This window comes from Bactrocera neohumeralis, chromosome 2, assembly GCF_024586455.1.
Source record: "Bactrocera neohumeralis isolate Rockhampton chromosome 2, APGP_CSIRO_Bneo_wtdbg2-racon-allhic-juicebox.fasta_v2, whole genome shotgun sequence".
Taxonomy (NCBI): domain Eukaryota; kingdom Metazoa; phylum Arthropoda; class Insecta; order Diptera; family Tephritidae; genus Bactrocera; species Bactrocera neohumeralis.
In genome coordinates, this window is record NC_065919.1 from 9,969,438 (window position 1) to 9,994,820 (window position 25,383).

General features: G+C 38.8%; 2 protein-coding genes across 2 annotated transcripts in view; both read left to right on the forward strand.

Moving 5' to 3' along the window:
- The first annotated feature begins 2,962 nt into the window (after positions 1 to 2,962).
- Positions 2,963 to 6,325, forward strand: LOC126767847 (uncharacterized). Its single transcript, XM_050485523.1, is given in 4 exon segments — positions 2,963 to 3,588; positions 3,653 to 3,723; positions 3,726 to 3,812; positions 6,066 to 6,325. Coding segments are annotated over 4 exon segments (870 nt in total). The 5' UTR covers positions 2,963 to 3,034; the 3' UTR covers positions 6,224 to 6,325.
- A 12,342-nt stretch (positions 6,326 to 18,667) lies between these two features.
- LOC126767823 (mucin-5AC) overlaps positions 18,668 to 25,383 on the forward strand; it is a 52,736-nt gene continuing 46,020 nt past the window's right edge. Inside the window, exons 1-2 of the mRNA XM_050485484.1 lie at positions 18,668 to 18,737; positions 20,162 to 20,234. The gene's annotated coding sequence lies outside the window, so the exon portion shown is untranslated. The remainder of the gene's footprint in view (positions 18,738 to 20,161; positions 20,235 to 25,383) is intronic.

Here is a 25,383-nt window from a genome sequence, read left to right on the forward strand (position 1 = left end):
ATAAGTAGCCCGAGTTTTTCCCTTGGGAGGTTGATTACATATTTAAACCTTGTTAGCACAGCAGCTGTTCAAGGCCACTTGCCAGCTTTCGAAGTACAAATTCTTCATTTTATTCACTTATGTCATGCATTCTCCAACCACAAACTAAGCAATAGACACAGGGCGATCAACTTAACACTTAGAGTTGGTCTAATCGTTAGTATCAGACCTGTGACTCTGCGCGCATATTGAATGTCAAGCTGAAATGGAAACACTCACACTGAATATCACTTAAGTATTTGGGAGTTTGTGAAATGTAATTATAATTGTAATTCGTTGATAATGCATTTAAGAGCTACATAACAACAAAACCAAACAGTGGTAACAATATCGGGGTGTGATTGTTCACGTGAGTAGCTAACAAGCTACAGTCCAAAGTGGCTGTCTTCCGAAAATTGCACCATCACACTGCAGTGACACAAGACACCATGCATAACAGCCGTGCAGCTTTAGCACTTCACATACCCAGTGTGACCGAAACGAACGCGCAACTTGTATGGCTGACGGTTAACTCGCTTGGAAAACAAGCGATGGTATTGCTGCAATTGCAATTAGCTGACTATTTCGAGGTGAAACGAACGCATACAAAAACTATATTCAGCCATAAGCTCATTCCAGAAGTAATTTGAAATAGAATGAAATGAATAGTTCTTAGTAGTTCTAAGAAGCTATCTGGCTTGTGGGCATGGTCCATAAGTTTATTGCGTTTGGCGTTTAGTCTTTGGTGGCTGTACATCATCTGCTCGTCAAAGCAATACACGAGCGAGTTCTTGTATTTTTCTACAAAATCACATAAACTGCAAGTCATCCCGTTGACGAGCCGCGATTTCAGTTGCACGCAAAATAATGTGTGGTAAAAAATTGTTGGCATTATTGTTATTAATTTGATTTTGGTGGTTTGTTGTTTCAACGGCAAGGTACTTACATGCTCGTACTCATATTCAGAAACTCATTTGGGTGCTCTACGGGCCAAAGTATCACCTTCGATCGACAAGACTGTGGCCTACGAGTATTTATAGTCTACATATGTGTTATGTAGTATACCAACATACATACTATACATATATTGGTAGCAAATTGAAAAGCAGATTTAATTTGAATTTGCAATGCACACTCGTATCGCTTGTTAAGTATTTGCTTACTACTTGAGAGTGTGTCTTGTTGCGGTGTTTATGGTTGGGGTGTAATGTTCGCCTTTGGCTTGAGATATTGATACTTAAATTGAAATTTGTTTTTTAATGTCATGGTCAAATGCAGATGTTGAAAATACAATGTTTTTGGCTTGGAACTTACAGTTAGAGCAGCCAAAGTGGTTACTAAGCACATCCTGAGATCCTCTTGCTTGTCTTGGTCACTTATACTTTCGAAATGATTTTGTCTGTTCCGGATTTGGCTTTATGTTTATAAAGCCTTTATATATTTAGAGCTGGGATTATGTCCTCAGCTATGTCTATCTCAATCAGGAAGAATGCGAAAACTATATATTGCTCTCTCATGCGATTATTGCATTAAAATGTTGAAACAACATATTTTTATGTCATTTCTCTTAACAGCGCTTTAATAGAGTTTCTTGATTTTGTTTTCAAACAAATTAAAACCTTCTTCTAACTTTTTCCTTGGAAATATTTTTTTTTCTCAATTCCAGTACCTGATTTTCTTCAAAAGCTCACACTCACTAAGTGTTGTTGTCTTCGCAAAGGTAAACAAAATAGTCATTGACCTCTGTAAAGTTCGTCAATCTCTAAGAAGATGGTTGTCTTCGCTAAAGTAAATAAAGGCTTCAAAGACCTCAAGAAAGGTTCCTGTGCTTGCTAAATGTAAACAAAAGGGTTAAAAGAGCCTTGAAGTTTGACTTAGCTAAAGATAAACAAAAATATCATTGTGCTCAGAAAACTTTATTGACCCTCTGAAAGCATTGATAAAGGTGAAAAACAGAGTAAATAAGCTCAGCAAAGTACATTGACCTCCTAAAGGGTTGTTGACCTAGCTAAAGCTAAACAAAACAGAAGGGTTGTTGACCTAGTTAAGGTAATCGAAAAATATTATTGTCCTCAGAGAAGGTCAATAAACTCTCTGAAAGCATTGCGGGCCTCGTTAAAGTGAACAAGAGAGTTAAAAAACTCTGCAAAGTACATTGACCTCTAAAAATGTTGCTGACCCAGCTAAAGAATAAGAAAAAAGAGGGTTGTTAAACTAGCTAAAGGTAAACAAAAAAGATCATTGTCTTCAGAAAAGTTTATTGGCCCATTGCCGACCTCTCTTAAGGTGAACAAAAGAGTAATTAAACTCTCCAAAGTACTTCACCTCTAAGTCTTCTATACCCAAGGTAAAAAAATGCAACAAAAATTATTGACCTCCCTAAAGGTAAAACAAAATGGTTGTTTACTTCAGAAAGGGTCATTGACGTGAACGTTGTTAACCTCACTAAAAATAAAAAAAAGTTAACTGTAAGCTTCCAGCGGCTATAACCATATATATTCGTGATCTGGAGAGTCTCATCTATCCCACCATACCCATTTTATTCCCGAAATCCTGGGACGGTATACTAAAGCCGACCCAAAAGTTATTAACTTCGGAAGGGTTGTTTGATCTCCCCATGAACTTTTGCCTAATAAGATTCCAATCCAGTGCACCCGAATAAGAAAAAATTAAGTAACCGAATGCTGCCATTTTAGTTATTTATAGTAATTTTTAACAAAATGTATATGTATTTCACTCCCTAAGAACAATATCATGCAAATATAACTCAAAGTATAGAGTAAAAAAATTTCGATATTCAAAGAATATAACTTTAAAGAAACAACACCGACAACTGACATTTTAGAAAAAAAAAAACAAAATAAACAATTAATTTACATATATTGTCGTAGCGATTTTATTGGAAATTAGAAAATTTAGTTAAAAAAAATTAGCATTAATTCAGTAGAAAAAAATTTAGCATTTTTATATTATTCGTTTTTTAATCTGCACATTTGTGACGAGCGACACACAAAACATGGATCTCACGAGCAACGCGAAGCGAAATTCGCAGCAGAGGCGTTCGGCCAGCGTCGACGATGACGATAATGTGAGCAATAATTCCATGAGCTCCTTTAATGTGCTGCTAACCGCCGCCTCCGACTCGGAATCGCATTCTCCGGTCAGCGTGCGTGACATGATTAAACGCTATGACACAGTGGCCAAGTTGGGCACCAAAGGTGGTGGACGCAGTCTGCAGCAGCAGCAATACAGTTTGCCTGCAATGAAGTCCACATATTTCGGTGTGAACAATTTCGGCACCCATAAGCTTTCGCATCGTTATCCCTCGCGTCACTATGTGACACAGAAGAGGGAGGAGGATAAGGGCTGTAAATCGACGCAAACCAATCGTGGTAGTGACCACAACCACATCACCGAAGTGAAACACAGTTGCAAGTCAAACAATAATAGCTGCACAATGAAGCAGCAAGCAGATGCAATGGATGACTCTTGTTTCGTGCGAGAACGTCATGTCTCTTTGAGCGATGGTGAAAATATCTATGTTGCCGATCACACTAGGCGCACCTCTAGGTTAGTGGCAGGGTATTGAGCAAATTTGAAGTAGTTATATTGTCATGAATATTTAATGAAAAAGGTCGCCGCCTCGAGATGCTAATGATGCTGCCAGCAGTTTAGAGGAGAATATGCCAGACGGCAACGATAGGCCGGTGTAACTGAGAGCATCGAGGAAGCGAATTTTCAGCCAATGGAGACTTCTTATCAGAGTAAAACGACAATTGCAAAGACTGCCGGAGGTGAGTAGATCCAAGTTGTTTAAACATAGTTCGCTCATATTCGTGCATACGGTTGGCGTGTAAGAAATCGTAACTGTGTTGAGGACGTAATTAGAAAGCAACCCAATGGAAAATCCTGGGATAGTATCTTTCAGGATAATATTGAGGCTGATACTTTTGTGAGTGTTTCACTAAATCTCATTTTGCAGGATTTTCATGATTTGTAAGGAACTTTTCACTTCAAAAAGGAAAATGTATGTGATAGAAGATATTTCTGAAATATTCGAAAATTTAGAGTTCGTCTTAGCATTAAATTTAATCAGTAGAATAGTTGACTTTGAGGGTCCAGGTCGTTTGCTATTTGACCCCACTGGGAAAAGTGAGGTCACCAGCCCATTATGATGCCTTAATACTCTAAAGTATTGACCGAAAAGACTTTCAAAAATTGGCAAAGCGCTTAGAGTTTTCCACAAATTTGATGAGGCGCCTGATATCAATTCCGTCTAGTCCGCTAGCTTTGCCGATAAAATGTTGGCCTTCAACTGCTTCGACTGTACCATCAGTAGATCGAATTGGGCCATGGTTCTGTGATCGAAAATTCCAACCCCGAAGTCTATTTATTCACTGATGGATCAAAAGGTGAAACAGGAACAGAAGCGGGCTTTTTCTGTAATAATCCACACACAGAATGCAGCTTCAAACTAAATGACTACATGGGCATAACAGAGGGTGCCAAGTGATTTTCTGCTCTAAGTATCAAGTCTGTAAACATTCTAGTGGATAGCTAAGCAGCAATGAAGGCCATCCGCAGTGCCAATACAAAGTCTCATTGCGTTAGGTTATGCAGGAAGGCCATTAAAATACTTTAAACAGGAAACACAGATAATAACTTATATGGGAATAGAAGGAAAAAGCAAGCGAGCCGGTCCGCTCGGAGGCAGCTGGAGACACAATTTCCCTTAGCTGCCCCAGGTCATTTAGCTCCTTCAAGGGTTGTTTAAAGCACTGCACCCTAGAGAAATACCTCAGATCTTGGAACACAAGCAACACAAGGCATACCACAAAGTTACATTGGGGTGGTGTTAATAGTGGACAGACCAAAAGCTTCAATTTTTATGCAAAAGATCCCAAAAGAATAATGGATTCGGCGGAATGCAGGGCATATGCAGAGAATGGGGAAACGCCGGATGAGAAGAGACATATCCACTGCTCCCAATACTCTAACTTAAGAGACATTGAGACAGCTGAGATGGAAAATAATAGTTTTCCCAAGCCTGCAGATTTGCTGGATAATGTTTAAATTAGTTACCGCCGGCGGCGCAATGGGCCTTTTGTTGGCCCAAGTGCGGCCGCCTGCGGTCCGATGTCTATGCGCTTTCTTTTTAACCAATCAACCATCTTGTGTTCTGCATTAGGCTGGAAGGATCTTGTAGTCGCACAGTAGCTAGTTCTGGACCAGCACCTGCTATGTTCGCGCAAAGTCCAGAGATGCAGTACTTAAACGTAAAACGGACTTTCTTTCGAACTCATCGGCTTTGAAGTTTATAAAGTTTACGCTATGAACAGTCTTCTAGACGAGTCTGATGACGAAGTTCTGAAAATGAAGTATATCATGACTTTCTAATGAGCTAAACTTTCAATTTGGCTGTATATAGTTTCTTCAACAATCAGCTCTTTTACTTTTAAGTTAATTCGGTTTGAAATATGTCAACCACACCTAGTAAATGCCTTGAAGTTAACAGTTTAACTCCTTGGCCTTTGTTTTGTACTTTCTACAAAAACTTCGTATTTGATTTTTCTCCTTTAGCGCCGAGAACACAAAACTTTGCCTCTATTCTTGCAGATAGGTGAATTTGGTTCTTCCGTAGGATATATGGTGGTCCTTGCGTTCGTTGTCCACACATGTTGGGTCTCGAATCAAATGAGTCTTTTCTGGGATCATTTTAGAAGCGAGACATAGTCTAAACTGCATGTTCATTGAATTTTTATACGCTTAACTAAGATATCCATGTCGCCGTAGAGCACATACAATTCGTGGTACCACTTCTTTGGTACTAATTTTCGTAGAACAAAAACAAAAACACAACATAAGAGGCTAGATAAAGGAGGCCAGCTAACGTTTCTAGTGACATTGAAAGATAGCGCAGATAACTGTATAATGGTTTAACAAACAAAGTTTGGTTTGTAGCCCTTTCTAATCTTTTGACTTCAAAATCGGCTTGAAATGATAATCATTATTCGTCATTATAATTTTTCCTCACCGTTTTGTTGCAGGTGTCCGCATCATAATCGATATCTTTTTCGATCAGGAGCAGCAGCCAGTATCCGCCACAGATGTTGTGGGCAGTCGCGTTGAGACGGACATACCGCAGAGTCGTATACTCAACGAATTTCAACAGCAAGCAGCTTCCGCTGAACTAACACGCAACTGAATGCAATCAGCCTCCTTTCAAGAACGTTTTCAAAGTACCGGTCAACTAAGCTATGAAAACTGTTTTATAAAATTGGAAATCAAAACTGCTAGAAGAACCATGGATGAGTCCAAATCTTAGTTTTTTTTTTTATTTTGACATTTTTTAAATCATCAAGCGTTTTTGCATGCTTTCATGCTTTGAATTTATTTCTTAAAAATTTATACTAATTCACTTGCCATATGCAATTTTGCAATGAGAATGCGAAATATAATATGGAATATAAATTGTTTCAAATTGCTGTTAGAAAAATAAAAATTGTAAAACTTCTAAAAAAGCTATACGTATTCCTTTCTTCTTCTTCTTAATTGGCGTAGACACCACTTACGCGATTATAGCCGAGTTAACAACAGCACGCCAGTCGTTTCTTCTTTTCGACTTTACTGGTGATAAAAAGTTTAAAAAGTTTTTCGTTGTTTTTTTCCAAAAAAAAAGGGAAAACTTGGTAACAACAATAATTGTAATGAATTTAGCACGATTCAGCAACTTTTTATAAAAACTTGATGTCTTAAGTGACTATAACTATAATCGGTATTTGTTTAGCAATAACAAGCAGAGAACAAGCTTTGACTTTTACAATCATATTCTACATTACAATTAAGTTGACGCAATGCAGTCACGCATACTGCAACAAAGTTGTTAATAATATTGACCCTACACGCCCCCTTGCGACCAAGCCATCTTTGCTGCTGGGGCATAGGCCGCTTTGAGCATGAAGTAGCTGACTTCGTCAACTGCAGTCAGAGCTAACTCCGCACCCCAAACAAATCTCGCCCAAGCGTGCTAAGCCTGAAGTTTAAAATAGAAAAAACTTTGAATTTCTCTTTGTCTTTTGCTTTTGGAAAATTTTTACTTTCATATATGCCTTTTAGCGCGATAGTTCGTGACATGGCGCACCAGTGCGGCAATGCTCTGATGCACTTTGCTCTGAAGTGTCTTTGAGTTTTTTCTTTGAAGAAATGAAAATTTGCCTGATCGTGTTGTTGACATTTTTTTGTATTTTTTCACCAATGGTTATCCAATGTTTAGTTTATTTATATTTATTTACTTTATTTTTTTATTTTATTTTATTTTTTTTTCTACGTATATTTTGTTGCTCATTCGCATTTGGAGTGATGACAATCCACAAGCCATTTTTGAGAAGCCGTTACATCTTCAAAAAGTCACAGTTTGGGCTGCGGTATAAGCGGAGGGAAGCAGTGGTACATAAGTCTTCAAACACGAAGGCGGTCATAATGTTATAGTCAATGGAGAACGCTATAGAGACAAAATCTTTTCAAGCCTGAACTAGAGGACATTGATCTAGATGACCTTTGGTTCCATCAACCGCCAGTCAATACAGTCAACAAAGCAATCAATTTATTGAAGGAAACATTTTGTGAGCGCATTATCTCGCGTCGTGAGTTTGTAACGTGGCCATCAAGAACGTGCTATTGCTGACACGGCCCAACTTGCTACAAAAAGAGCTGGAGTTTATATGAGCCAGCTACAGGGTTCTCTTGTATGAAATCATTTTCGAGCGATTTTGCTCTTCAAAAGGTTTAAAAATGCTATGTAGCAGTCTCTGTGGAGGATGGAGCCATATGTAGAAGTTCACGGGAGTGAGGAAAGTTATCTCAGCGCCATTCACTTGGGAATTGCCAGAAACAATTACTTTTCTTTTACATATGGCTCAAGCAGCTCACGACATCCACTCTTAGATCAAGTAATCCCTGGGTAGCTAAAAACATCCGTTTGAAGGCGAGCGAAAGTCAGAAGTCGAAACATTCCTCCCCAGGATTGTGTGCAGGGTTTTAGACCCGCCAGGTAAGAAAACCAATGAAAAGAATAAAACAGCTTCACATGAGCGCATGCCTGACGATAGAAATTTAAGTGTTTTCTGTCCGAACCACAAAAATGGAGACACCACAATCTGCGTCAACTACCTTGTAATAAGCGAGCGACCGACCATATATTCACCAAGCGTTATATCTTGAAAAAGACCCGTGAAAAGGGGATGACTCTCACCACCTCATCGTCGATTTTAAAGCTGCTTTTGACAACAAGAAAAGGAGCTCCTTTAATGCCACTATGTCTGAATTTGGTATCCCCGCAAAACTAATACGGCTGTATAAACTGACGATGAGCAATACCAACAGCTCCGTCAGGATCGGGAGGAACTCTCCGAGCCGCTCGATACCAAACGCGCTTTCAGACAAGGTGAGATTATTATTGACCATAACAACCGTGCCATTAGTCTTGCTTTTTCCAGAATGGATAAGAAACCGAAACTAATCTGGCAGTGAACGAGGACAAGACGAATTATCTCCTGTCACCAAACAAGCAATCGTTGCACTCGCGGCTTGGCTCCCACGTCACTGCTGACAGTCATAACATCGAAGGTGAAGATAATTTCGTTTATCTTGGAACATTGGCATTAGCATCAACAACAACGTTAGTCTTAAAATCCACCGCAGAATTCTTCTTGCCAACAGGTGCTACTTCTGATATATGGTGCAGAGGCATGGACGATGACAACATCTGATGAGTCGACGTTAAAAGTTTTCGAGAGAAAAGCTCTGCGGAAGATTTATGGTTTTTTACGCATTGGCAACGGCGAGTGATATAGTCGATGGAACGATGAGCTGTGCGAGTTATACGACGACATTGATATAGTTCAGCGAATTAAGAGACAGCGGCTACGCTGGCTGGGTCATGTCATCCGAATGGATGAAAACACTTCGGTTCTGAAATTGTTCGACGCAGTACCCGCCGGTGGAAGTAGATGAAGAGGGCGATTACCACTCCGTTGGAGAGACCAGGTGGAAAATCATCTGGCTGCACTTGGGTTATCTGATTCACGCCAAGCAGTGAAAAGGAAGAACGACTGGCGTGCTATTATAAACTCGGCTATAAGCGCGTATAAGGTGCCTACGTCAATAAATAAGAAGAAGCATTAAATTATATTCATCTTATTGCTTCTGGAAACCGTTTGTGTCTAAGAAGTTATCACTTAAGAAGCGATTTCTTGAAACTTCAGCTTAGGAATGGAATACTTAAGGTAATTGCAGTGTGTGAGACTCAATCAGAAATTGCCAATATTTTAGCCAAATCAGATTTCAACATCAGCACAAATAGCTTCTGCTGCTCTATATTCAGCTGCTTCATTGGAGAACAACCATTCAGCTACCCGCTGATTTGTCTGTCAAGCGTGGACTGTGAATTCAGAGCAAGAGAAGGGACTTATCTTTGCTAAACTCGAACCGTCAGAGGCGTATACGCTGACAAACCGCGCTCCATCACTCCAAACTGCAGGTAAATAATGCATTATGAGCTCGTTGGCAAATTGATTCAAATTATATATTTAGCAGCGAGCACTTGAGTTGGTAATTTATGGTTGCAACAAATGGATGAAAAACATGGGCTATAGCGAAATTTTGGTCAAATATTTGAAGACATGCCATATTCTTTTCGCTTTCAGGATATTTGCATAATTTCTGTTACAGTCTGTACGAAAACAATAGAGTTCATAGCTGTGCGCTCCAGCCCTAACGAGTATGAAGCAGACAAACAAAAGTCAAAACATTTTCATGTTTTGTAAGTGGATATTCAAGCAAAATACCATTTAATGAGCTCCACACAAATTAACACAATTGCTTTTATTTATCTGCTTCTGCCATTTGACACGCCGAAATGAAAGACAAGCCGAGTGCGAACCGTAACGAAATGCAAACAAACAAACTGTCCAACATGAGACGAACCACGACCAAAAAAAAAACATTGAAAAACGGCGTAACAGTATTAACAACATTGTGTGCATGCGTTGAAAAGTTGCCCGATCCAGCATAATGCAACACCCACTGCGCCCCACAATGCCTTCGATTCGCCCATTTTTTGATGTTCCACAGTAAATTTGATTTCAGCTTTTTGCTTGGGTTACGCGGCGCTTTTTTGGCCTGCTTTGAATACTCACGAAACTAATTTAATGCACCACCGACAACGCGGCCAATATGCTGGCTCATGTGCGCCCGGTGTATATGTGTGTGTGTTTGCGTCTGGCAGCGGCGTCGTCAAAAAAAGACGCATCAGCTGTAAACAAAAGTTTGTTACCGTCGTCGACGTATGGCGTACAGCAGCTGCTGCCTTCGCCGTGTGTAGTGCAACAGCCGCCAGTAAAAAGGGCTCAATGCGCCGCCAGCAATTGCAAGCGGCTTCGGGCAGCCAGTGATGTGTTGTGATACACAATCTCGTTGCTATTGCTGTTCGCGACGTTGTACGCCATTTTTTACGTTGCTGATGTTGATGCTGTGCGTTTGCGCAACCGCAGCGCCGATGTCAATGTATCGGCTGTGGCGGCAGCTGTGCAAAACAAATAACTCCCGCGACTTGGCTCGTCTGCGCGCTCACCCACAGCGCCTGCTATCGACGACTTGGTAGCATTTCGTATGCATATCGTCATTTCTTCGCAACTCCAGCTTAAACGCTCCTCTGCTCTACTGACAATTACTTTAGTTTGCCTCATTTCCTTTCGCTTTGGTCGCTCAGAAATAGGTTTTCTGCCAATTTTGTTTTTCGGTTAGCAGTGTGAGTGTGTGCCGTGTGTGTGTAAGATAATCATATTTAATGCATTTGGTAATCTAATTCGAATGGCTCGGCTGCTGTAAAGTAATAACGGTAGCAAATTTCGGCTGCATGAATATGCAATAAAATTGATTTTTGATTTTTTAAAATTTTTTTTTAATTTTTTCCGCCTTTTTAATACACAAATTTGGAAATCTTTGTTCGTTTGATTTTGCGGAAATATATATTGTTATGGCTTCATCCCGATTCATCGGCTTATGTTGAGATTATAAAAAATTGATTCTGATATGAGTTGATACATACATTTTCTATAATAATAATTAAACCATGAGAAGACGCCGGAAACTTTTTGAAGTATATACAGTAAAAACTCTAGTTGCGGACACCTACAAAAAGCGGACCCCTCTCTTAACCGGACAAAAAATCCAAGAACCAAATTTTACGTTATGTTTTCCACTCTAACAATTAAGTCCCTGTATGGAAATTTTTTTTATTTGAAAAGATTCTTAACGAAATTTTGCGTAGATTATTGTCGAAGGCAAGACTTCTTTTTTTCCTTCGTATTGTTTTTACCTGTCGAGGAGATGTTTCGCCTTCTCACTTTAGTTCGCCTTCAAACGAATGCTTTCTGGCTACCCAGAAGATACTTGGTCAAAGACCGGAAGTCGTGAGCTGCTTGAGACATATGTAAAATAATCGATTCTGGTCACACCCAAGTAAATGGAAATCAGAAAACTTTCCTCACTTGCGTGAACTTCTACACATGGCTCCATGCTCCTATGCCTTCTTCTTCTTCTTTACTGGCTTAGACAGCGCTTACGCGGTTATAGTCGAGTTTACAACAGCGCGCCAGTCGTTCTTCCTTTTCGCCAGGTCCTTCTCCATCTGGTCTTTCCAACGGAGTGAAGGTCTAACTCTTTCACTGCTTCCTCCGGCTGGTACTGCGTCGAATACTTTCAGAGCTGTAGTGTTTTTGTCCATACGCACGACATGACCTAGCCACCTCAGCGGCTGTCTCTTAATTCACTGAACTATGTCAATGTCGTCTTATATCTCATACGGCTCATCGTTCCACCGAAGCGATATTCGCCGTGGGCAACGCGCAAAGGACCATAAATCTTCCGAAGAACCTTTCTCTCGAAAACTCGCAACGTTGACTCCTCATAGTAGGATTAACGAGTGACTTGTAGAGTTTGGTTTTGTTCGTCGAGAGAGGACTTTACTTTTCAATTGCCTACTCAGTCCAAAGTAGCACCTCTTGGCAAAAGTTATTCTGCCTTGGATTTCGACATTGCTATTGCTGTTAATACTGATTCCAAGATAGACGAAATTATTTACGACTTCGATGTTATGACTGTCAACAGTGACTTGGGAGCTTAGTCGCGAGTGCGACGACTGTTTGTGTGATGACAGGAGATATTTCGTTTTGCCCTCGTTCACTAACTTATTCATTCTGGAGAAAGTAAAACTAATGGCGAGGTTGTTGAGGCCAAAGGTATCAATATCATCGGCGTACACCAGCAGCTGAACACTCGTATAAAAGATGGTACCTCCTCTACTTAGTTCTGAGGCTCGAATTAATTTCTCCAAGAGTAGATTGAAGAAGTTGCACGAAAGGGAGTCGCCTTGTCTGAAACCTCTTTTGGTATCGAATGGCTCGAAGACGTCTTTTCCGATCCTGACGGAGCTTTTGGTATTGTTCAACGTATTCGTATTGGATTTGCGGGGATACCAAATTCAGACATCGCGGCATAAAGACAGCTCCTTTACGTGCTGTCAAAAGCTGCTTTAAAATCGACAAAGCGGTGGTGTGTGTCGATCCCCTTTTCTCGGATCTTTTCCAAAATTTGGCGCTAGGCCAAAAGCCACACTGATAAAATCGAAACAGTTTGTTAAACGGCACACTTAAATTCCTGTCATCGTGCATGCTTTCGTCCGACCATTTTCTATAAAGAAGCTAGTACATGCTCCTTAGCCGCCGTATTTGAATAGCTCGGCCGGGAATCCATCGGTCTCAGCCGCTTTGATGTTCTTCAGACGGGTAATTGCTATTCGAACTTATTCATGGTCGGGCAATGGAACGTCTGCTCCATCGTCATCGATTGGGGTATCGGGTTCGCCATCTTCTGATGTTATGCCTTCGCTGCCATTTAGCAGGCTGGAGAAGTGTTCTCTCCATAATTTCAGTATGCTCTGGGCATCAGTCACTATACAAGCTTTGGGGGTTCTACAAGAGTATGCTCCGGTCTTTAAAACCTTCTGTTGTTTATTTGTCCAGCATGTCTCTCAGCTCTTCGTACTCACGCATTTCGGTCTCCCTCTTTTTTTGTTTGCGTCTCGCTCCGATTGTTTTCTTTTCAGTAAACAACTTTAGATGCCGGTGGAGTATATCGCTTCTCATATAGAAAGGAGTCCCGCACTATGGTACGCAGAACTTTATTTTGAAAAGCTTGAATTGCTTTTAAATGTGAACTCGTTGAACTACCTCAAATTTGGATGCCATACGTCTAGTTCGGCCTAAGTATTATCTTATAAATTAGCAACTTCAGACTGATGCGGGATTTTGTCTGAAGAGCCGGTTTAGTTGTGCCAACTTTAATCTTAACTGAGTTCTTTTTTATTTTTTATGTGATCTTTTCAAGTGCACTTTTTATCAATTGTAATCCCCAACAGCAAAACATGATATTGAAAACTCTGTATGTTAGATATAATATATAAAACATATTCCCAATGCAAAAATTTTTTGTCTTTTTGCTACTTTTAACGCCATGCGCCGAGCATCCAACATAAATCTAACAACGCGTACATAAATAACAAGCCATGAAACTGGATTGACAGTCAAAAATTTGTCTGCAAAATTAAAAAAGTGTCATAATAAAATAATAATAATATCACATGTAGATAGAATGCTCTTCGCCCGAACTAGTTATTAGCAGGTTTACCACTGACGATGACATGGCGCTAGCTGAGATCTACTATGCATATATTTAAACAAACATAAGTTTCACTTGCTTTGACTCTCTTTCTGCTACAGCAGCATAGTTTCTGTAGCCGCGGGGAAGAGCTGTGCTGGTTCTCACATTAAAGCCACTGAAATATGCGCCAAATTCAAGTAAAATTATTTTTTGTTTGCATAAAAAGAACAACAAGCAACTTGGTATGAAACTCTATCATGTGCAAAAGTTGTTTGCCGTTATTTGTGTGAATTTTGTGTTTTTTTAATTATAGAAGATTCTTGATAGTTTAGCAGCTGGTTTTGCGACAACACAAAATCGTAGCGGCCTGCTCCCACAGATGTAGATTTTCGTTGCCAATGCAGACGACATGCATAAAATATTAAATTGCCATTACTACGCAAACATGTGTATATGTAAATCGGATTTCAAGTTGTCTATGTCATATAAATTTTCTTATGTTTTTTGTTGTTTTTGCTTTACGTTCAAGCGGCTCAAAGCGGCGCTGTTCTTGGCTAATAAAGTGGCAAGTTTGTGAGTCAGCATGCTGATAACGTTTACAGCAACATTGATCAATATCACGACAACAACAAATACAATATTTTGCAAAGCATTGTATAGGTATTTTGATGTGCTGCGGGCCTGATTACAGACTTATAAAAATAAAAACAAAAATAATAAAATTAAATATTTGTTATTGATGAATATGCAGCAAGATTAAGGAGGATTAGAAAAATTTATGGTGCCTTTAAAGAAGCACCAAAAAAAAAAAACGATGTGATTAAAGCGAGTTAGTTTGGGTTGAAAAATATTTCGTATATCTGAAGTTAGCACTCAATACACACAGTACAATGCGTGCTTAAGAGAAGGGATACTCCACACCTTAGAAAGTCCAGCGATTTGTTCTGCTTCCTAAACCTCCGCAAGAACCTTCATCAATCGACCTCTGTGTATGCTTGACACAATTGACCATAGTGTACGAAAGCATAGTAAGAGATCGTTTGGATTTAGCAATCCAGAAAGCTGACGGGTTATCAGAAAGACAATACGGCTTTATGAAAAAAAGGTCCACCATTGACCGACTATACAATGTCATTGACACTCCGTCATGTGCAGTAGGTGGCAAGCGATGGAAAGGCGAACAAAAAATTTTGCGCGCTGATCACCCTGGATGTGAAGAATGCCTTTAACTCAGAAAAGTGGGCAAACAAATTCAATGCTCTGTATGAAATACGCGCTCCTCAATGTCTTATAGTAGTTATTATGAGTTGCTTTGAAAACAGGCGACTATTATTTGATATTGATGTAGGCACCAAGAGCTACTCTATTTCGAGTGGAGTACCGCAGAGCTCGGTTCTAGGTTCCATTTCTATAGAACCTAATGTACGGTGGGGTGTTAAGCAGACACCAATCGATAGTCTTTAAATTAATTGCATACACAGATGACCTTATTGTAGTAGCAGCGGCCTAGATGACCTCCGGAGCAAATGCAATGAGTGCATAAACGGTCTGCGCCAATGGTTCTCCTCAATGCGTTTAACTGGCTGAACTGAAGTTATAGTCCATTGACATCCAGGGTGACGAATACGAGCGAATATACAAGTTATCAGAACCGTCTATAGGAGCCAAAAGAGAGACTAAAAGTCTTAGCAATATGGCAGCAGCGGTGGGAAACCTCACTCAAAGGTCGGTGGACTGATACCGGACATCCATTCGGAGATCGACAGACGACATGAAGACCTGAATTTCCAGCTAACCCAAATATTATGTGGACATGGGTGCTTTAGAAGCTATCTGGACAGATTCTAGCAGATTCACAGTGCTTTGAAGACTCTGAGTATGTATTCTTTTCTTGCTCTCGCTTTTTAAGTACAAGGGAAAAACTTATAACTACACTGGGTGCTAGTTTTATGGTGGAAAATGTGACGACACTCATCTGTCAGTCCATTGAGAACTGGAAAGCTGTGGTAAAGCGGCAGCCTGAATCATGACAAAACTGAGTGGAACGCAGATGAAGAAACTTTAGACTTGTCAGAACACTGCACTCCGGACTACGACAGGATGCCTCCGTCAAGGAGCATAATGAACTCCTCTCCAGGCAGTTCCTGCTGAGATGTTTTCGCATAAATCACCCCTGCAGTCACCTGCTTGGAGCGGAACTGCCTACTAGGAACATCAAGAGATCATCCCTCAACTACGTCGACGACATTAGACAGTACGCCGACCAGACTTCGGACGCAACAAACTCCCGACAAGCACTGCTGCCATTCACAGTGGAGCCATCAACACCGTCACTGACTCCCTTACAGTGAATAGCGTACTTGGAATCAAACCACCACCCATCGCACACGAAGAGCTCGAGTTGCTGCGAGAAACGAGAGTGACCCTTGCGCGGCTTCGCTCTGCATACTGTAGCAGGTTAAACTCCTATTTATCCAGAATAGACCCCGACATATCCAATATATATGTCCTGCGTGCAATGAGTCTCCGCATGACACTGGCCACCTCTTTGCATGCTATACCAACCCCACTAACACCCCTCTCCCTTTGGTCCGACCCCGATGAAACTGCAAGTTTCTTGGGCCTTCCGTTAGATGACGTCGACGATAACCTGGCTAACCCCTACCATCCCACGAGGACTAAGTACCCGTTATAACAACAACATGACAAAGCTGAAACATACAGAGCGGAGTAGGCGTCCGTCAATCTAGGTGATTAAACAGGTGATTCCGTGGGAGAGTCTGGAGTTGAGAGTAGGTTAGGTTTAGCGGTTTGAAGTTCTGCACTCCAGCTGTTGATGCTTCTCCCTACTTAAAAAAAAAAACAATATATTTGGGCAAATATACATAATTCACTCAAATAAACGCAACCAAGAAAACAAATAAACCAAAAATAATGTGCTGCCTATCAAAATCTTTTGCTGTCATTCAATTAAAAATACAAATATACATGTAAATAAGTGAATGGCACTCCAATTAATCAACCCACTCGAAAAAATGTCAAATCAGCGTATTTTTTTCGCAACGAAAATCTGCGTTTCAAGCGGCCACAATCATCTTCAGTACGCAAGGCAAGTGCACAATGGCCCTGAAATCGAAGTAATCAGCTAGCAAGGAGCTCTTTGCGCTGCGGAAAGTGGCATAAATTTGCTGCAAAATATTATTCACAACACAATATGCCAAACCGTTCACTTACGCACAGCCAATGTTGCCACCCGCACCGCAAATTCGGTACATTTACTTTCGCTTATTGTTGTATGTGTGTGATGCAGCGACTTTTGGCTGCCAATTGACTCCTATCAAACAAAAGCAACAGCAGCTCGTGCAATCACCAAACAATAACATAATAGAAAATGAGCCATCAAGCAGTTAATTGCAGCAATCAAGAGCAGCTAAAATTACAGCTGCTTAAACGCACGTCCAAATCGAAAATACGTATGTGTAAATGCCTGCAAATCGGCAAACGTCAACCGCAAAAATAACATAATCAAGTAATGAAACACCTTTTGTTTGTAATTGTTGCCCTGTGGCAAGCGCAAAAAAATAAATACTACATAAAAATTACGGCTGATTTGTAAGCTACGTAACGCAACGCTATTAATACACACACACACACGCACGAGTGTCAGCGCACACCTCCACCGTATTGCTACTAGTAATTTTCGCATTATTTCTTGTATTTTATTTAATTTTTTCGCATCGCTTTGCGCCTGTTCGCACCAAATGTACCATCAACATGAAATCGAGAGCGTCTAATCGCCAGCGAAGGTGAAGAGCACACTTCACGCTTGTTGTTATTGTTGTTGTTGTTTCACAAATGACTCGCGTAAAAAGACAGTTGTTGGGAAAGGTAATGTCACCAGCCTATATAAGCCACTGAAGCCGCAACAGCTGCTTTGATGTATATAAACATTAATTTATTGTGGCAACATGTTGCTGGCGCGCTGCATGTTTATAGGCGAGTAGATAGGCAGTTATTTGATAAATTTCGCATAAAAGTGCCTTCATGCATATTAGTGAGTATATACATATGTGCATGCTTATACAAATCCACACTGATGGCTAAGAAATTGCTACTAAAGTAGTTAAGTAGTAAGTAGTAGTAAAGCAACAAATGAAAACTGAGAAAGTTCTATACAAATTTGAAAAAAATTCTCTACTACTTTGCTTTTGCTGTGTTTATACTTTTTTACGCTATATTTTTTAATACTCACATAATTCCGTATCACTGACAAGAATTAATGTGCGCCCAGCAAACGAAAGACTTAAGCAACAAACCTCGCCTTACTGTCGTTGTATCACAGCAAACTAATAAAGCGAAGCGCTCTTCAACCGGCTAAAAACTCTAGAAAAAAGAACATTTGCAAACTCACAACTCTCGCGCCCACACACACACACCCATCGCTCTCTAGCAACAATTCAACTTTTGAGGGGCTTTCTCAGCTCATCGCGCACACACGCACACTGTCAACTGCGCAAGCGCTTATTTTTCGCATTCGCGCATTGGCAGAGCTATGCAGAGCAGCAATACTGACTTTGTTGCTTGTTGGCTGCAACAATTGCTACTATTGTCACTTGCTTGCTGAAGCTGTAATGTTGCTGGCTGGCGATCTGCTTTATTACTGAAACGCGCATTGCCGCTGCTACCGTTGCAGATCAACTCTTGCTCATCTCTGCCGCTCGGAGCGCCTGTGCTTAACTGCTTTCCACTTTGTTGCGCACATGCCAAGACTCATGCCAGCGGCATCTGCTTGAACATCTTGCTCTGCCTGCTGACCTACTGCTGGCAACTGGCTTACGTGTGTGTGTTTGTGTGCTGAGTGCTTGCGATGCGGCGGCGTCTTGTGGATTTTTATGCCCAAATGTGCATGAATGAAATTTCAGTTCTTGTCAAAAGCTCGAAACGAACGGTTGTGCGCATCCAATAACTTCCAATAACTGCGACTCGCGTCTACTCACAAAGTAAATAACATACATTTTTATGCCGAAATATAAACGGGCGAGATATTTTTTTGTATAAACTATGAACTATTAGTTTTTCAGCGATTTAGCCTGTGCAAAAAAGTGTTTGTGTGACTAAGAATGCGATTATACTTTAATAACGAATTATTGGCAATTTTGAATTTAACATAGCTTAGCGCTGAGAAGTAGCTGCCTTTCGCAGAATGTCAGAATTCCGTGTAGATACCCTAGTGACCTAGTCACGAGGGCTTTCATCGCCCTACCGCCGCGCCAGTCACACTGTGTCACGCAACCTGACGTGCCGCAGAATTGTGCTGAGCAGTTGGACGCTCGGGTGTATGTGTGTGTGCAAGTGTGATGGCGTTGCCCCGAAATGGAAATGGTTAAAATGAAAAATCGCATTTTTGTGCAAATGCTAACAAGTTTTCCTTGGCAATAATGTTCGCGGCGCCCACAACACAACGCAAAACGAAATTAAAACAGCATTGCGACAACAACAATAACACACAGCAATAGCGCTGCAACAGATTTCGTCTGTCTGGCGGGCAAGTAAATTGGCAGACAAGAACGCTCCTCATTTGTACGAGTGATCGCATCTTCAAAGCTTGGCGCTCGAGCTGCTGCCGGCGTCGTCGACTTGTTGTTATCTTTATTGTCGTTGTTGTATTTGTAGTGCACTTTTCGCGTTGCATTCACGGTAAATGAAACTGGCTGAGTGTATGCGGCCGACTCGGCACTCGCTGGCTGTGATCTTTTGCACTTTAAACGCTTCATGCGGCGCAACAACAAGAGCGTCGAAGAAGCAACGAAGACGCGTTGCTAGTCACAAGACCATATTTGTCTCTGAGAATTTATTTATTTTTTCGCTTTGCCAATAACCACAGTTTTCTCTTCACAAGTTGTAATAGACAAATTTGCAAAAGTTGTGGCGCTGCGCTTTAGTAATCGAGTGAACGCCCCAAAATGTTTTAGCAAGCTAGAAGTGGCTGACACATTAGTAAAAAAAAAACACATTTTCAAAGTAAGCTCTTCTACTTGCGAAAAACTTTTAAATTTATCTGCTTTCAAGTCCTCCTTGCTGCAATTTTCGTTGCTAGTTTTTATAACTTCTTTCATCTTAAATTTTTACTCTCAGCCACTTGTGCCTTTATCATAGTCATTGTGTCCTAAAACAATGCAGATTTGCTTGTGAGTTGGTGTGTAGCGAGTCACATGATTCTTTGCACTCCCATTTGCGAAATATCTACCACAAAGAGTCTCTAACGCACGAGCTTCCACGAACAATGGTCCATTCAAAAACAAAGTGACGCGGTGTTCTTTCGCGCGCGCAAAATTCTCAAGTGTTGTTGTGAAAAAAATACTTAATTGATAAAAATTTAAAAATATATAATTTTTTCTATTTTTTTTCTGTAAACTTACAATAGTTATTGTGTGGAGTTATCATTTGCAAGCAGAAATATTTAAATATAAATTGTGGAATATTTCTAGAGGATCGCGGTAAGTTCGAAATTGATTTTAAATATTTTTATGCTTATTTTTGCAGAAGTTTTAATAATCTCGTAATCTTTTTAAGTCTTTGTATATATTTGAATGCACTAACTTTTAGAATTTCGAATTTTATTTTCAATAATAATGTTATAAAATCTCTTAATTTTAAATTTGAAATCTAAGTACTAAAAGCTCGTATCATTTTATGGAAATAATCATATTTTGTCAACTGATTGTCCATGAGTGCAATACACTGGCTGTAGCAGACATTCAAGATAGTCTTCAATATTTACAATTAATTCTCAAAATGTCGCTACATATCACTCGAGACTAGATCCTTAAAAAATAGTCAATTTGAAGACCTATTCATACTAAATCTGATGAAAAAACTTTATTTTCCCGTTTTTTGATACAAATCTTTATTTTTGCCTTTCTAATAGCCAAGCATGCCAACGTTACCCTAATGGAAATTGGGTTGTGAACTTTGCTTTTCTAGGTTTCGGTCTATGGAGCGCCATTCGCGAAATTGCTGGATAGTTTCGACGTCATATTCATAATCCCTATCTCGTTACCAGTAATGATCCCTTGGATGAATATAGATTAGGGTGGGTCAACAAAAATCGAATATTTTTTCGCTCAGTATTCTGAAAAATAGATTCTTTGATATCATGAAGCAAATCTCAGTAAGCACATTATTATATATGATTTATGACTTAAAAAAGCTGCCATGAGAAAAAAATGCTCAGACTTTATTCATAATTTTAAAACTCTGAATTTATACTTCAAAATCTATGTCGTTCCTCTCAAAGTTATAAACCTTGGCCGCGATACATTTCTGCCAACATTTTTTCCAATTTTCGAAACAGTTGTTAAAGTCAATTTCCAGAATAGTCTTCTATGGTATTTACGTTTAATGTTTTATGTTGACTCAAAACGGTTTCCCGGAGCGGTCGTTTGGGTTTGCTGAATAGCCAGAAGTCACCCGGTATTAAGTGCTACAGTGGTTGTGGCACGATATCAGTGGAAAATTTGACGAAAAACTCACGAAGACGATAGTTGTTGGCCCATAATCCGGGCCTTCTCTTTACGAATAGCTTCGCCCAAACGACGCATAATACTCCAATAGTATTCCTATTTGACGGTTTGGCCAGTTGGAAAGAATTCGATATTCACCACACCTCGTTAATCGAGGAAAAATGTCAACACAAGCTTGATTTTTCACCCGCTTTGACTAGGGTTTTTTCGCTTCGACCTACCTTTGCCATGATATTCGGCCGTTTGATCGTCTGTTTTCGGGTCGTAAGCATAAATCTAAGACTTATTGCCAGTAATAATATGTTTCACGGCATCCTGGTGGTCGGAAAGCATTGTTTCACAAACGTTCATGCGATGCTTTTTTCGAAAAAATTTAGTGATTTTGGAAGCAATCGTGCTTTAACTTTTCTTAAACCCAAAATATCTTTCAAACTGGTTCTCACAGATCCTTCGTATATTACAAATATGCCAGTAAGATCTTTGACTGTTAATCGTTGATTCTCAAGAACCAATTCTTTTATTTTATTGAGATGTTGATCACCAGTTGATGTTGTTGGCCGTCCTGGGCGAAGTTCGCCGTCAAAGCGTTCTCGACCCTCTTCGAATAACTTGTACTTATCAAGACCACTTGCTCGCGACAAACTATTATCATCAAAGACCTTGCCAATATTCTGAGCGTTTCGGCACAAGAAATCTGATTCCGCACACAAAATTTAATGGAACTTTGTTGAATATTTTCACTCATCGTAAAAATCGCCGAATGCACCTTCTGCACTTCAGAAGACAAGCGTATATTAAACACTAATAATTATTTTGATATGACATTTGGCACAGATGTTACTGACAGTCATACTAACTTAGGAAACAATATTTCGACGAATGGGTTATTACGCGAAATTTAAATTAAAAAGTCTTACTATCTTATGCCCACAGTAGTAATCATAATATGCATTGATGCTTGACGATGAATACCTCGTTAAGGCTTAACGTAATCTTAAAATTATAAATTACAATAATCAAATTTAATCTTTTAAACGGTTAGATATTTATCTTATGGGATCGTTATCCTGGAATCGAGATAAGAATTTTTCTTTATGAAAAAGTAGAAAACTAAGAAATTAATAAATTTTTCAGAGTATTAAGAAAAATACATTCGTTTTTTTACGAACCTTAATATAGATGACAGCTCCGTTTTTTTTTCCAACCTCTACTCGACGTCATTTTGTTAAAACATTCAGTCCCTTTGGTACGAGTCTAGCATCATACCCAAAACATTAACCAAAATATGTTGAGTAGAGTAGAGTAGTAAAGTGTTGATGACTTCACGACCTTTGCTGAATGCTTTCTGGCAATCAAATGCTTATCAAAATAAAGCAGACTCCACAAAACAGTTCTGCAGAATATTTAAAGCATCCATAGTCGTGATTTTATTGAAACATAAAAAAATTTCAAGCCAACTTGTTGTTAAATTTCTTCCATTGTAAAAATCGCCACACAAATTCCTCGCGTCATAACCGAAAAGCTACCGAACAGAAACTAATTGACATATTAAAAAGCTTCATAAGAACATAAAAAGGTTGCAGACGGACATAAAAAGGATTCCTTTTTGACGATTCGATTTGCTCCTGTTTAAATAAACTTGTCCGGGTCAAATTTGATCATAGTTTTTTTAAGTCTAAGTCCGTAAAACTTTTTTTCGCTATTCCCACTGTTTAAATATTCCGTGCTGATATGGCATAAATGGTATTGAAGCGATAGGAATTCTTCAGCCTATCTTAGAAATACTATGTATTTCTTTTGATCCATCTTAAAAATTAATAATGCAAAAAAATATTGGTTTCTATGTGGGCAATAACTTCCTTCCAACGTCTAATAATTTAAAAAATTCTATAAAAAATATATTAAGTGGACTAAGTCTATTTTTCTGCTATTTCATTTCATTTATAAGCTGCAATTCTCGCCACAACTCACTACTCTTCATTTGAGTTTGCTTCCCAAAGTTCGTTCCCACAAATACATTTTGAAGACTCCTCAAATTTCAGCATAAAAATGATTATTTCGTGGAAATATTTGAATCAAGGACCATAACAGTTAAGAGAAAAATCAAATCAAGTTTAGGTCAAAAGTTATGAAATTACTTTTATTTTGTGAGGAGACAAATAAAAATCGTATTTGTGTGCTCCTCAAAAAAAATCCTACAACAAAATTATATATGTTTATCCAACAGTTCCTTCAAAATGATTTTTTTTTTATTAAAAACTTATGTATATCTAATTTTCTGTCTTGATTTTTATACATTTGTACACATTCATTATTCCACACATTCAATAACGGTCTTAAAAATATTGTTTTCCCACTTTCCCATAGTTGCCTCACACCACACAAAATATAAGTATCACTAAACTAACTTCATAATAATAAAAACTTCAATGCGAGCTCCTCCCTTTATTAGTTTAAACTTAATAACAAATGCAAACATTTAAATAAATACACCATACGTACATACATATATACAATAAATTGTATAATATTCGAGCAACAAATTTGTCATTACACGCTAAATTACTTTGTTTGGCACTTCCTTCAGATTTTTATAACAACATTTGCAATTCTTTTACAAACAGAGTTTGAGTCACTTGAGTTTAATATTTTAATACTTTCCCAGCACAGAAGTGAGTGACATTTTAACGAGCGACATTTATTTGAGATCGTAACAATGCTCGCAAAAATTAAGCGTTTCGAAAGTGTTCAAGTAAATGAAAACATTATTTTTTGTGAGATTTTGCATAATTGCACAATTAATCCGATTTATGGATGGCGGATGCTTTCATAAATATTTTTTGGAAAGTCTTTTGATAATAATAATAATAATAATAATAATAAAAAAAAAAATTATAATAATAGTAGTAGTAATAATAATAATAACAATAATAATAATAATAATAATTATGTTTCGTCAGTCTTTAAGCGTGTGTTGATTGCAGAATATTAAAATTATATGTATGTATTAAAAACTATTACAGCGAAAATCTCTGAAAATTGAATTCACTATAACCAATCAAGTATTAATTTCACTTAACAAAACAGCAAAGTTTTGGGTAGTCAAAAAAGTATTTTCGTATTTTGTCAATAGATGTCGTTGCAATCGTATATCTACAGTGCTACTAATCACATTGTGTCATAGTACCATATAGTGTTGGAAAGGTGAGATTTTAAGCTTCATTTAACTAAAAATAATTTTTTTAAATTTAAAAATTTTAATTCGGTGAAGTTGAAAAATATTACAGCTGTTCAAAAATGTGAATGTCAATAATGAAGAAATTTGCTGTATTTTGAAATTTTTGTATAAAAAAGGGAAGAATGCCACGCAAGCCACCAATGAAATTTGTGAAGTTTACGGAGACGATGCTGTATCACTTCGCGTAGCACAACAATGGTTCGCGCGCTTCCGTTCTGAAAATTTCGAAATTTCGATTTACACTTATGAAAGTTTTACACTGAGGGCATAATGTCTCTAGCGGAAAAATGGCAAAAAGTGGTCGACCAAAATCCTACATATCTGTTTATTTATTTATTACTACAAATATAAAAAAAATAGTACAAATTTTATTAGAAAAACGAAAATACTTTTTCGACTACCCAATATTTGCCTTTAAGAACTCACTTCTGGAGTATTTGCTCTGCTTAACGAGAATTACATAATACTCATGCAATGCCACACAAACGACTACCATTTACTCCCACTATCAGCGCTCGCTGTTTTTATAAAATATACAAATATGTGTATATATGTACATGCATATGAGCCCGCTGCTGGCAGCATAATTGATATTTAATCGCTTCCGGGACGCACATGTAACCAGTTGGAAATTAATTACTAAATAATCATAGAAACATTCAAAACAGATTAATTATGTAAGTGTAATGAGTTCGCAGAGACGTGATGAATGGGGCATCCAGCAGCTTTTCACCTGAACAGTGATCAATGCAAGTGGCGTGTGGGGCGTCAAGACGACTTGCCCCACTTCGTTTGTTGCAACCGAACATAAATATTTGTGTGCAGTAGTGAAAAAGGCGTTGTTGATTTTTGGTCAATTAAATTGTGTAAAAATGAAAGCTTTTG